Raw genomic sequence first — 12647 nt, forward strand, 5'->3', positions numbered from 1 at the left:
AAGCAGGTTGGCAGCCCGAGTTAGGGAAGTGGAGGTCACTGTTGGGGATATGGAAAAACAGGCATGTATTTACATCATCGCTGACTTACAGAGAGAGAACAGAAGGCACACTCTCCTGAAGGGAACAGGGCCTCGGGAGTCCTTCCCGGCGCCAGGGTGCTGCGAAGTCCTGACCGTGGAACTCACATTGTACTCTTCCTGTTCATTCATTCATCTGTAACAACTGGAGAGAGGGACGTCCAGGTAGAGAGCGTCTACTCTGGTCAATCCTGAAATCCCACTAAAACCATAATGAAAGGAGTTTTCTTAAAAGGCTAAGACTCTTGCCTACGAGGAGGGGAAAGAAGACCAAAAGCAATGAAATTCCAGAAGTGGGAAGAAAGACAGAAGGAGGGAGAGATGCTAAACTTGAGGTGGAGAGAGCAGAGAACCAAGCCCATTCGCAGCGCTGAATCCCCACAACTCAGGAACCGGCAGCATCTAAAACAAGGAATCAAAGTCAATTAACGAAGTGGTTAGACACCCAGAAGGCCTTCCTCACTCGTAGCTAGGCAGCTGCCTGCCGCCTTCCCAATGAAGGAACTAGGGAAAGCACAGTCCCCAGAAAGGAAGCTGAGGGGGTCTGGAGCCAGCAGCAGCAGACACGGCTGAGGACAGAGGCGGTGTGCTAAAAAACGGGGATCCAAGCTACCTGCACCCACACGCAGTCCTTCCCCTCCACCCAGTGCTCCGTGGGCATCAGGCCTCGGGAGGGAGAAGGGGGTCGGCCCAGGGGAGCATCAGGTGTGGGCAATAAACGGTGCAGACAGGAGCAGGTCAGAGGCTTCTCCCGGAAGGTGAACTGCATAAAAAGCTGAAAGAAACTGACATCAGCCATTCCTTACCTCTCGCATCAATAGAACCACCTGGTATCACTGAGGTTGGAAAAGTTCCATTCAAGGGCTCGGATTTCCAACCAGCTCAATTGTTCCCCCACTCGTAAATATATTGGAGGGTGACCTCTACCATTAGAAATAAAGACCACAAGAGGCACCTGGGTGGCTCAGTTGGTTAAGTGTCTGACTTCAGCTCAGGTCGTGATCTTGCGGTTCATGAGTTCGAGCTCCGCGTCAGGTTCTGTGCTGACACCTCAGAGCCTGGAGCTTTGGCTTCTGTGTCTGCCCCTCCACTGCTTGTGTGTTCTCTCTCTCTGTCTCAAAAATAAACACTAAAAAAGGAAAGAAAGACCACAAAAGGGGCACCTGCGTCGCTCAGTCGGTTAAGCATCTGACTCTTGATTTCAGCTCAGGTCACAATCTCAGGGCTCATAACTCTGAGCTCTGTATGAGGCTCCATGCCGACAGTGTAGAGTCTGCTTGGGATTCTCTCTCCATACCACCCCTCATAAAAAATAAATCAATTTTAAAAAAAGGTAAAAAAAAAAAAAAACACAAAAACTAAAGACCACAACCAACAAGAGGGGAGAAAGGGCTGTGGAGGAAGATCTATTCTGAGCAGAGGCAACTTAACTGCAATTAACATACCCAAGGAGGTAAGAGCAAATATTTCAACTGAAACAGTAAAAGAACATTCAGAGAACCAAAAAGAGCTCTTAGAATTTAAAAAACAAGAGCAGAAATACTCATTTAAAAGAGCTAGAAGAAAAAGCTGAAACAATCTCCCAGAAAGCCAAGTAAAAAAGACAAAGAAATAGAAAATAGGTTTAAAAGCGTAAAACTACCAGTCCAGGAGGTCCAACATCCAGATAAGAATTTAAGGACAAGAGAACACAGAAAGATGTGAGCTGCCTGATTTAAAGGGCTTCCTGCACGAAGGCATGTTATTTGTGAAAACTGAGATCACCAAGAAAAAATTCAGATCCTATTAGGCTCAGGAAGAACCGAAGAGCTCACCTACACAGAATCCAGTACTGGTGTGACACTGAGTTCTTCGACAACAACAATGAAAGCTAAAACACAGTGGAGAAATGCTTTCAAGATCCTGGAGGAAAATAATTTCCACCCTATGACCATGCCAAAATACAAATGGAGAGGAAAAGAAAAAGAAACTTTCAGATACCCAGGACCTCAAAAAACCCATCTCCCTTGTACCATAGTCACAGAAAGGCTCCTCAAGATATGTTCCACCCACAGCGTGAACCAGGACAGACAATGACGGGAGACACAGAAAACAGGCCCCCGGGAGCAGCGTGGGGAATCCCACGTATGAAGGGAGAGAAGACCCGTGATACCAGAAGAGGACCAAGTGTGGAAGACCACCAGTCTACAGGGAGGTCAGAAGGCTCTCAGGAAGAGTTCTCCAGGAAGGTGACATGGATAGCCTGTCCGTCTGGCTCTACTTGAACTTCCGCAGGGAAGATTTCAACAACTGTGCGAGTGCTGGGTGAATAAGCTATAAATACTGGTACAGACTCAATGTCTGTGTCCTCCCAAAATGCGTATGTTGAGCCCCAGTGCCCTATGGGATGGTACTAGGAGGTGGGGGGGGGGGGTCTTTGGGGTGATCAGAACATGAAGGTAGAGCCCCCAGAATTGGGACAAGTGCCCTTAGAGAAGAGCCCAGACAGCTAGCTCCCTCACCCCCTCTGCCACGTGAGGACACAGCCAGACACAGACCGTCCATGACCCAGGAAGGGGCCCTCACCAGACACAGAATCTTCCAGAGCCTTGACCTGGGACTTCCAAGGCTCCAGAACTGTGAGAAATAAATGTTTGTTGTTTAAGCCACCCAGTCTATGTACAGTACAGTACGGTGTTACAGCAGCCCAAACTAAAGCGATTATTTAAAAAAAAAAAAAAAAAAAAACTTTCAGAAAAGATTTGAAAAGGAATCCTGGGTTCCTAATGGCTGGGCTGGGAATAGGGTTCCAGTCACACTAATCTAAGCAAAGTTACAATGTAACTACACTGGGGAAGGGGGAGAGAGGTGCACAGGTGCCTGAAGGAGGCAAAAACTAAAGCCTCACTTCAAGTCCAAAGTCCACAGATAATGCCCAAAACTGGAAGGAAAAAAAAAAGTAACAGCAATTTTTAAATGTTCGTTATAAACAAAGTGGAAACAACAATCGGCTAAGAGAGATCAAAGGGGCTGGGGGGGGGGGGGGGGGGGAAGGCCAGGGGCAGGGAAGTGCTGTCTTCCCAAATAAACCTTATAAAGCCATTTGACTCGAAATCATGTGCACAACCTTTTAAATAAAAACTAAACAAAAACCCTAAATAACTAAAAATGAAAGAAAGAATCTGGACCTATACGGTCCTTTCGAATCTCAGTGCCTAAAAATCTTTTTAAAAATAGTAAGAGGCTTAAAATAATAGGAACACAAACACCAGCTACATATTTCGTAAGCATTAATACAAAACTCAAAATGTTCCCACAGTTTATTCAGATACCAATGGGCACTTGCACAGATAAGGTTCCTTGTACTGACCATGAACCCTCAAGAAAACATAACAACCCTCAAGAAAACATAATGGAAGGTCTCTAAAGTCAACAATGCTGTTCCCAGGGGTAGGGCAAACCAGTGCCTTTGTAATCCACAATCTGGGATGTTTTTATACTTTGTAGCAAGCAAAGGTACATCTTGTTTTATTTTTCTTCATCTGAACCTTGGAAACCAGGGAGCCATTTATGATTAGGAAACTCCATACTCACTCCAGGAACCAGGTATTATAGTAGCCATGTTCTTTTTCCCAAAAGCATTTGGCACTAAGAGTTTTAAACATATTGCACTGCAAAAACATGAATGATGGGAAATGACTGGCCCAAGGACAGCAGTTGACCCTAAACAGCAATAGAGGAATAAGAGAGTGCAACCTGTTTCCGGCACTCAGTCCTGCTACAAGGTTCCATTAATGGTAACAATGCGGGCTAAAGCATTTAAAAAAAAAAAAAAAAAAAAAAAACCACAAGCGTTGGGTGGGTGTGGTCCATTTCCTGCAGGTACCGAATTCCCCAGCAGGCAACTCTGAATCACTGGGAGACTGCACACGGAGCGCCAAGGGGCATGTTTCTCAAGAGACCCTCAGGATCCTGGACCCTGGCTTCAGGATGTCTGTAAAAATACACTAGAAAAAAGCAGCAACTGCCAATGGGCTCATTTCTTCAGTCACTCCTTACACTACATCTTGCACCAAGGTCCTGGAAATACCATTCAACTGGAAAGCAATGTCAACCCGTATCAAATACGCGCGCTCAGCTGTGCACATGAGAACAGGGGCTCCAAGAGGAGCAGAAGAGTTCTATTACATAAAGGAGCAAGAAAGCAAGGATGGAGGCCGCCTGCCCGTGCAACAGAGGGGACACTGTGCGTGTTAGCACCCTAGAAAAACCCAACCTGACCAATTTCTACTGGCAGGTCATTTCGTTCTATGTGAAATACTATCAGGAACATTCCCCTACCTGTAATTACAACCAAGATGTCCTGGACTTCTCCCAGCTATATATTTAATTTTAATTTTTAAAAATCTTCTTACGACACTGCCCACCCAAAATACATTTTTAAACAAAACAAATCCTTAACGTTGTTCAATCCTGGCGATAGAGGAAAAGAGGGAATATAAAATATTCAAATGGGTATTAAAAAAACACATATTTAGGCAACTAACAGTAACAGAAAACTGGCTTTATTTTCATTATTACCCTTAGCATAGAACAGAAAAAAGGATCAAAAGCAGGAGAGATGAGAGACAATAAAAAACTATTAAATGTTCACTGAGAGTTCAAATTACCAAGATTTGAGATCAATCTTGCTAAAAAAAAAAAAAAAAAAAAAAAAGAAGTACACCTTGATGGGCACCTGGCGGGTGCAGTCAGTGGAGTGTACAACTCTTGATCTTAGGGTTGTGAGTTCAAGCCCCGTGGTGGGAGTAGAGATTACTTTAAAAAAATATATTTAAAAAAAAAATGTTTGCTGGTTTATTTTGAGAGCGAAACACCCACAAGGTGGGGAGAAGGACAGAGAATCTTAAGCAGGCTCCACACTCAGCGAGGAAGAGACCGATGGAGGTCGGCTCAATCGCACGACCCTGGGATCATGACCTGAGCGGAAATCAAGAGCCAGCAAGAGTCAGACGCTCAACCGACTGAGTCACCCAGGCACTCCCAAAATAAAAAATGCTAAAAAAAAAAAAAAAGAAAAAAAAGTCCACCATGGCTATCCTGTTGCCACCTGGACCTCCATCGCTCAGTCCTATCCACCCCAACTCTGGCCAGCCTTCCAAGTGGCAACCGGCATGCTGCAGAACCCAAACCCTCCCACCTGCAGGAGAGAAGGATTCCTCAAGCTTGGGACAGCACTTTCCCTACTACAGCCAGAACGCAGGCCCCCTACCCCAGGGCCCGCTGCCTCCCCAGCTCTGGAGTCCAGGCTAGCCTACAGGAGCCTGCTTTCCATCCCCACACCTGTCTGTGCCCTTTGTGTGTGAACAAAGGAGTGTGAACCTTTGCAGGCAGACCACCCAGATCAGCTCCCCCTAGGCTGCTGACTTTCCAAGGACATGGCCGAAGGAGGTTCTCACCTCCCCCTCCCACAACTCCTGGCACCACTCCAGAGAAACGTGTTGCATGAATGTGGGCTCCCTATCTAGTCCAGCGTTCCAAGGCCCTAGACCACATTGCACACTTCATCTTGCTCAAGGTGCTTTCAGAAGCTCAATCTCATAAATACCCTGAATGTCCGCACACTGTAACAAGCCAACCTTTCCCCACGGTACAGATGGCAACAGGCTGAACGTGGAGAGGCCCCTTCCATGGAAACAGGAAAAAAAATAAAAAATAAAAAATAACTATGGAAATGTGACACTAACAAGAAAAAAAAAATGCAAGAGCACTTAAGCCACAATTAAATGCAGCTGTCCTTCTGTTTTCCTTCATTTCCCAGATTTCCAGGGCACACAGGTTTCCCCAGGGGTAAGCAAGAGCACTGCAGAAAAGCTCCCAACTCATCCAAACTGACAAGTAACTGTTCTGCTCACTATCCCAACATAAAGGAGCATTCTCAGCAAAGGAGAGGGAGAGAGGGAAGCAGGATGACATTGACGAGTAGAAACTAAGTTTTTGGGCTACTCCTGTAAACCGTCTATACTTTCAAATATGGAAATACCTTAAATTAACAACATCCTCAAAACGTGTATAAGTTAACTCAGCTCTCCTACACGTGACCCTACCTAATTCAGTATTTTTCAAACCTGGGTCAAACCAATCAGCTGTGAAATCAACTTAGTGTTGCAACCAGGTTTTGTTTTCTTTTTTTTTTTTTTTTTTTTTTTAACAAAATACATCACACAACAGTGTATCACAAGTAGTAAGGATCAGGACACTGTCTCCTGAAACTTTTGTTTCAGATCTTGACATAAAATATACTTCTGGGGCGCCTGGGTGGCTCATTTGGTTAAGCATCCAACTTCAGCTCAGGTCAAGATCTCACAGTTAGTGGGCTGGAGCCCCGAGTCAGGCTCTGTGCTGACAGCTCAGAGCCTGGAGCCTGTTTCCGATTCTGCATCTCCCTCTCTCTCTGCCCCTCCCCCGTTCATGCTCTGTCTCTCTCTGTCCCCCAAAAAAAAAAAAAAAGAAAAACGTTCAAAAATTAAACAAAAACAAACATTAAAAAAAAAAATCAGATTCTGTGTGTGTCTCTCTCTGCCCCTCCCCAACTTGTGCTCTCTCTCAAAAAATAAACATTAAAAAAGATTTTTTAAATAAAAAATATATATACTTCTTATGTGCGTCACAAAACAGAAAAGCTTAGAATACAGATATAAATCTGTAATGCAAAATCTAATTCTTTTTTATCCACTTAGACTAACTAAAGCTTGCTTTTCTTCAAATCTGAATTACACTGATTGAAACAACAAATGTTCAAGGACACGGAGTACGTTCATCCACAAATCAACCTAATTTCTTTATGTCTATTTGTAGTTACTACATCCAGTTCATGACTTTTTATTTTCTCCCCTATGCTAATAGGAAACTGGGGTGTGGGAGGTAAAAAAGGAAACCCTAGCAACCTTCATGAAACACACTGAAAATATTAACTCATTCAGATGTCCAGTCCTCAACGCCTCACCTGGGACCTGGCACATGTGTGTTCAATAACGGTTCCTAATGGAATAAAATATCAACCTCGTATTTCTAATTTCTCGTATTTCTTCAGCAAACCCAAATCGAAATGAAAAGAACCTTTAATGCTTGCAAAGTTAATAATAAAGCAACAATACAGGGGCAGCTGGGTGGCTCAGTCGGTTAAGCATCCGACTTCAGCTCAGGTCATGATCTCACGGTCCAAGAGTTCGAGCTCCACATCAGGCTCTGTGCTGACAGCTCAGAGGCTGGAGCCGGCTTCACATTCTGTGTCTCCCTCTCTCTCTGCCCCTCCCCCACTCGTGCGTATGCATGTGTGTGTGTGTGTGTGTGTGTGTGTGTGTGTCTCTCTCTCTCTCTCTCTCTCTCAAACATTTAAAAAAATATTTTTAATAAAAAAATAATAAAGCAACAATACAGCATGATGAGTAGAAGTATGGTCTTGGAGACAGGAAAGATCTCTTCAAATCACACATTTGCCAAATATACTACCTCACCTTGGTCAGTTCAATTAGTCTCTGTTGGCCTCCACCTCTAGAAAAATGGCATAAATAATACCTATGCCTCAAGAGGTTCCAATAAAAATCTAGAAGGCACAAAAACGATTTGCAAGACAAGATGATGTTTACACTAAAACGTCCTTTCATTCAGGTTTACTTTTTAAGTATCTTTATGATACTTAAATTCAGGCTGCCTGAATTCACTCTGCGGTCTGAATTTTTTTTTCAGTAGGTTCCACGCTCAGTGTGGGGTCCAAATTGGGGGTTGAACTCACCACCGTGAGATCAACACCTGAGCTGAGATCAAGAGTTGGACACTTAAACCAACTGACCCCTCTCTGAAATGTTTAACCCAACTCCTTATAAGCTCTGTTCACAAGATGAGAGAGAAGAAAAGGGAGGGATGGAATGTATCAGGACAGGGCACAGAGGGGTTAGTACTTCTCTTGTTTTATCCCAGAGAACAGTCAAAGGCGGGTGTGCCTTTCCCTTAATCCTCAACAATTTAAGGAAAGCCTCCCTGGGCAGCAGCAACGGCTAATTCAAAGTAGAAACCAAATGTGTTTGTTGTTTTTCTTTTTGGGAGAAGGGAGAGGAAAGGAATGTTCTTCCCCAAAAGGCACACTAAAAACAATTACACAGTTTGCAAATGTACTTAAGTACCGAAATGTCACAGGCCACCTCTGCACACCCCCCAAAACTGTGACAGCTGAAAATTCGGTGGTCTCCACCAAACAAAAACAGTTTCCTTGTAACAGAAATTTACCTTCTATTTCCAAGATGTTGGCCCACACTCTCCAAGACAAAAAAAGGAAAACTGACAAAAAGAAGCGTTGAGAACAGACAGCCTTGGGGGACCATCCGATACTGACTTCACGCCACCAGCCAGCAGGGCTTTTAAGTACCTCTTTAAACTGATTCGCTTTCCACAAAGGCCCCTTGCCTCCACTGTAAACTCTAAGTGAGGCATCTCTACCAGATTACAACCTGATTAACACTGTCAGTCTAAAGGAAATACTGATGAAAAAAAAAAACGTTTTTAACTCAAGAGGTCCTTCTTGCTCTACTGGTCAGGAATAATTTTTCACCCAGCTCACCCTGCCTTCCTGCCTCTCAATTCCAACCAAACTAAAGCAGGAACTTTAGGAAATACCAAAGAAAACATCTGATTTTTACCTAGCAGTCAGCAGAAGCCTAGATTTGAAATGCCTGCTGAGTTTAAAAGATCTTTAAATGAGATTCAAGGACAGTTTTCTTCCAGTACACTCTTAACATATTAACTTTGTTACTCCTTTAAAGAAAAACACACACACACACACACACACACACATACCTCACGCTAAAATTCTGGTAGCTTTGTGTTCCTAGTTTTCTAGATTTCAAACCTGAATAATGAAATCCAAATTTCTTTTTATGGTTACAGAAAGGGGGTGGGGATGATAGGTCTCATAAGATGGGGCAGATTCAGTTCTCAGCCCCTAACATGCCAGGTCCAAACACCGCACTTCTCAGCCCTAACATGCAAGGGAAGAAGAAAAAATGAGCCCGCGGATGTCTGTAAAATAACAAATAATCCACTTGGATACCGTGGTTGTTTTTTTAAAGCTCTTTATGCTCACTCGCTAAACTAAAACTGGGGCAGCAATAAAGACCTACTCTTACTGTTATCATGAGATTTTAATCCTAATTATTTTGCCACCATTTATGTGCCTACAAATAAGATAAATTAACGAGAGCCAAGTGGTTTTGTTTTTCAAAAGGCTAAAAACAGTCCCCAAAGGCGAAAAAAACTTTACTGTGTTCGCGTACTTTTGAAATTCAACTTCTCCCCCGTCCAAAAAAAGTCACTGGTAAGCCAAGATACCACAGAGTAGCAACGGAGAGATTTACTGGGAAGGAGCTCGTCTGGATCCAATCAAGTCCTCAAGTGAAAGCCCAGTGTCCAGAGATCGGGCGGGTCAGCCTCGGCTCGGGACAACCGGAGTACACGCTGTCCGACTGATTCCTCCTTCCAGAAGGTTTGCAGGCTCGCACTTTCCCCTCAATTGGCCCCAGAAGGAAAGGCGCGGAGCAAAGGCGCTGGGAAGCGGGGCTGGCGGTCACACCTTCCCGCACCCCGCCCTGCCTCCTCCGCCCAGCCCGGCCCAGGACGAGTCGGGGCGCGCCCGGGGCTCCCCTCCCGTCTCTCAACTTTATCGCCTGCTCGCGGGGGAACGGGGCCTCCTCTGCCCCCCGCCCGCGCGCAGGGCCCACAGACCCGGCCGGGGCCTCCAAGGGCATTTCCCCCCCACCATCACTTCTCCCAGGGACCGGGCCGGCGCCAGGCCTGCGGCTCGGGAGGCGGCGTGCGGAGAGGCCGGCGGGGACTGCGAGGCGGCCGGCTCCCCAACATCCCTGCCCGACTGCCCCGGCTCCCGGCCAGCGAGGGCGCCTCCAGGCCGCGGCCCCTATGTCCCTGCACCCCCCCCCCACCCTCCCCAGTCCCCGAGCCCCTGAGCCTCCGAGCTCCCGGGCCGCGGCGCCGGGCAGGGGCGCCCTGAGGGCTGGAGCGCGGCGCGGGAGGCCGGCGCGACCCCGGAAGGGGCAGCGTGGGGGGGCCGTGTTTACACCGCCAAGTTCCCCGCTTCCGCCCCGGCCCGCGCGTCCCTCCCTCCCCTCGCGGCCCGGCTCCTACCTACCTGCATGCCGGGCAGGCCCGACTGCACCGGGGAATGAGCCATGGCGGTCAGGACGGCCACTTCCTGGGACGGGACGGCCGGGCCGCGGCGATCCACGCGGGCGACGAGGCCCGCGGGCCGCGCGCAGCCCTCGGGCAGCGGGGGAGGCCGGCCGAGCTCGAGTCCGGCTTCGGCGCGGGGACCGGCCTGAGTCCGAGGCCACCCCAGCCCCGGCGGGTCCCGGGCCGGGCGGCGGGCTCAGCGGCGAGCGGCGGGCCGCGTCTCCATGCACCGCGCCGGGGAGGGGCTGGGAGGGGCGCGGGGACTCGCCGCCGAGCTGCCGCTATCGCCGCCGCCGCCGCAGCTGCTCGGCTGGAGCCCGGCGGCCTGGGCCCGCGCGCGCTGGCCGCCTGGAGCCGGAGTGGGCGCGCACAGCCCGCCGAGCCCGCGAGCGCGGAGCCCAGCGCGCCCCGCCCCGGCCCGGCCCCCGCGCCCGCCCCCGCGGCCCGGCCGGGGACCCCGCCCCGCGCTTCCGGGAGGGGGAGGAGGCTCGCGGCCGCCCGGCGCCCTAGGCCGCAGCCGCCTGCGCCGCCGCCTGCCGGGCGGGCGGGGGTCCTGGCGGGGGTCCGAGCGCCTCCCGCGGGCCGTGCCTGGCGCCCAGCCGGCCGAGCGGAGCGGGGAGGAGGCCGGCAGACGGGTGCGGGGAAGGGGCTTCGGCCCCGGCGCCCGGCGTGGGGAGGAGGGGACCGAGTCGGAGCTGGGGTTTGGCCGCGTACCCAACCCTCCTGCCCCCCCCCCCCCCGATCTCGCCCCCACCCCGGCCCGGTCCGGCCCAGCGGGCAGGGGGCCCGGGCGGCGAGGGAGCGGTGAGTGCCAGCTCTGAACTCTGCCATCTTCTTCCTGCTGCAAACGAGCCCACCCCGCTCCATCTACCCCCAGGGAAATGGGCTCCAGGCGACCTCCCCGAGGACAGAGTCTGGGGCAAGGAGACCTCGGGAGAAGAGTGCCCCGCGGGGTCAGTTCAAAACTACCAGGGCGGAGCTGCTTCGGTGTCTGGGTGAAGTTTTCGACCAACCCCAGGAGGAAAGCGAGAGGGAAGAGGTCGAGAGCTGTTAATTCCCAGTGCTTTTGCTGCTTGAAAACAGCCCCACTTGGAATGCTAGGCGCTGAAAATCACTGGGGGGCTGAACCCCACCATCTCCGGGCTCCAGTCCCAGGCGGGAGCGTCGACCCAGGAGAAAGGGGAAAATGGGGGCCGGAGGGGCAAGGAGGAAGGGAAGACAATCGAAGGAAACCCGTGTCTAGACTTATCCCGAGCCCTCTCGCCCTCTCTTTCTCTCCCTCTCTCCTTCTCTCTCTCTCTCTCTCTCTCTCTCTCTCTCTCTCTCTCTCTCTCTCCCCCCCTCCCCCTCTCCCCCTCTCTCGGCTGCCCGCAAAAGCCCCAGGTCCCCTCTGGGGACCAGTACTGCCTTCACTTTTTAGTGACTACAGAGAAAAGAAGCTCTAGAAAGTATTTCATTTACAGTGACAAACAGTGGCAGCCACTGACGTGATCGGCTGCACCTCAGGTTGTTGGGACCAGGCATTCATTCATGCGCGTGAACGCCCATATTGCTGTACAGAGGTTGGACGTACAAAAAGCGAGTCCCCCGGAGATCACGAATAATTGGAGGAAACTCTAAAGTCCTCCACCGAGGTAAGGGGTGTTTATCCTCTGATGTGTCCCGGTATCCTGAGAATTTCTGTTCCCTCTGGTGCTCTGGATCAGGCAGAGTGGGGTGCTAGAGCTTAATCCCCACATTCCCTTTGGAAATGTGCATGTATTTCCTCAGGGTCCTCCAGGATACCTCCAGATACCTTCATGGTTGTCACTGGTACATCATCTTCACTGAGTTACGAAGCCCTGCCTTCCCCAAGCACTGCTAAGAGAATGTAGCAAATACAAAGTTTAGAAAAGCGTGAGCCCTGATAACCTAAGAGCTTACCATCTTGTGTAAATTTTGTGTACCTAGTAAATGGTACTGTCAGCTGCACTGACAGCTCGGAGCCCGGAGCCTGCTTCAGATTCTGTGTCTCCCTCGGTCTCTCGGCCCCTTCCCTGCTCGTGCTGTCTCTCTCTCTCAAAAATAAATAAATCTTTATAAAAAAAAATTTTTAAATGTTCATACTCCTGGGGCACCTGGGTGGCGCAGTCAGTTGATCGACTAACTTCAGCTCAGGTCATGATCTCACGGTTCATGAGTTCAAGCCCCACATCGGGCTTCCTGCTGCCCGCCTGTCAGTGCAGAGCCTGCTTTGGATCTTCTGTCCCCCTCTCTCTGCCCCTCCCCTGTGTGCGCTCTGCCAAAAATAAATAAGTATTAAAATGTTCATATTCCTCAACCCAGAAAGGCTACTTGAAGTCATGTATCCT

The 12647-nt window shown here is 49.4% G+C and overlaps 1 protein-coding gene across 2 annotated transcripts in view; it reads right to left on the reverse strand.

Moving 5' to 3' along the window:
- STK24 (serine/threonine kinase 24) overlaps positions 1-11835 on the reverse strand; it is a 121559-nt gene extending 109724 nt beyond the window's left edge. Inside the window, exon 1 of one of the 2 annotated variants that reach the window (XM_053217320.1) lies at positions 11758-11835. In XM_053217320.1, coding sequence (XP_053073295.1) covers positions 11758-11820 — 63 coding nt within the window. In that variant the 5' untranslated portion in view covers positions 11821-11835. Of the gene's footprint in view, positions 1-10255; positions 10668-11757 lie in introns of those variants that run through there. The other variant, XM_027065126.2, reaches the window with a different exon arrangement.
- Positions 11836-12647: the final 812 nt, after the last annotated feature.

This window comes from Acinonyx jubatus, chromosome A1 (assembly GCF_027475565.1).
Source record: "Acinonyx jubatus isolate Ajub_Pintada_27869175 chromosome A1, VMU_Ajub_asm_v1.0, whole genome shotgun sequence".
NCBI lineage: Eukaryota > Metazoa > Chordata > Mammalia > Carnivora > Felidae > Acinonyx > Acinonyx jubatus.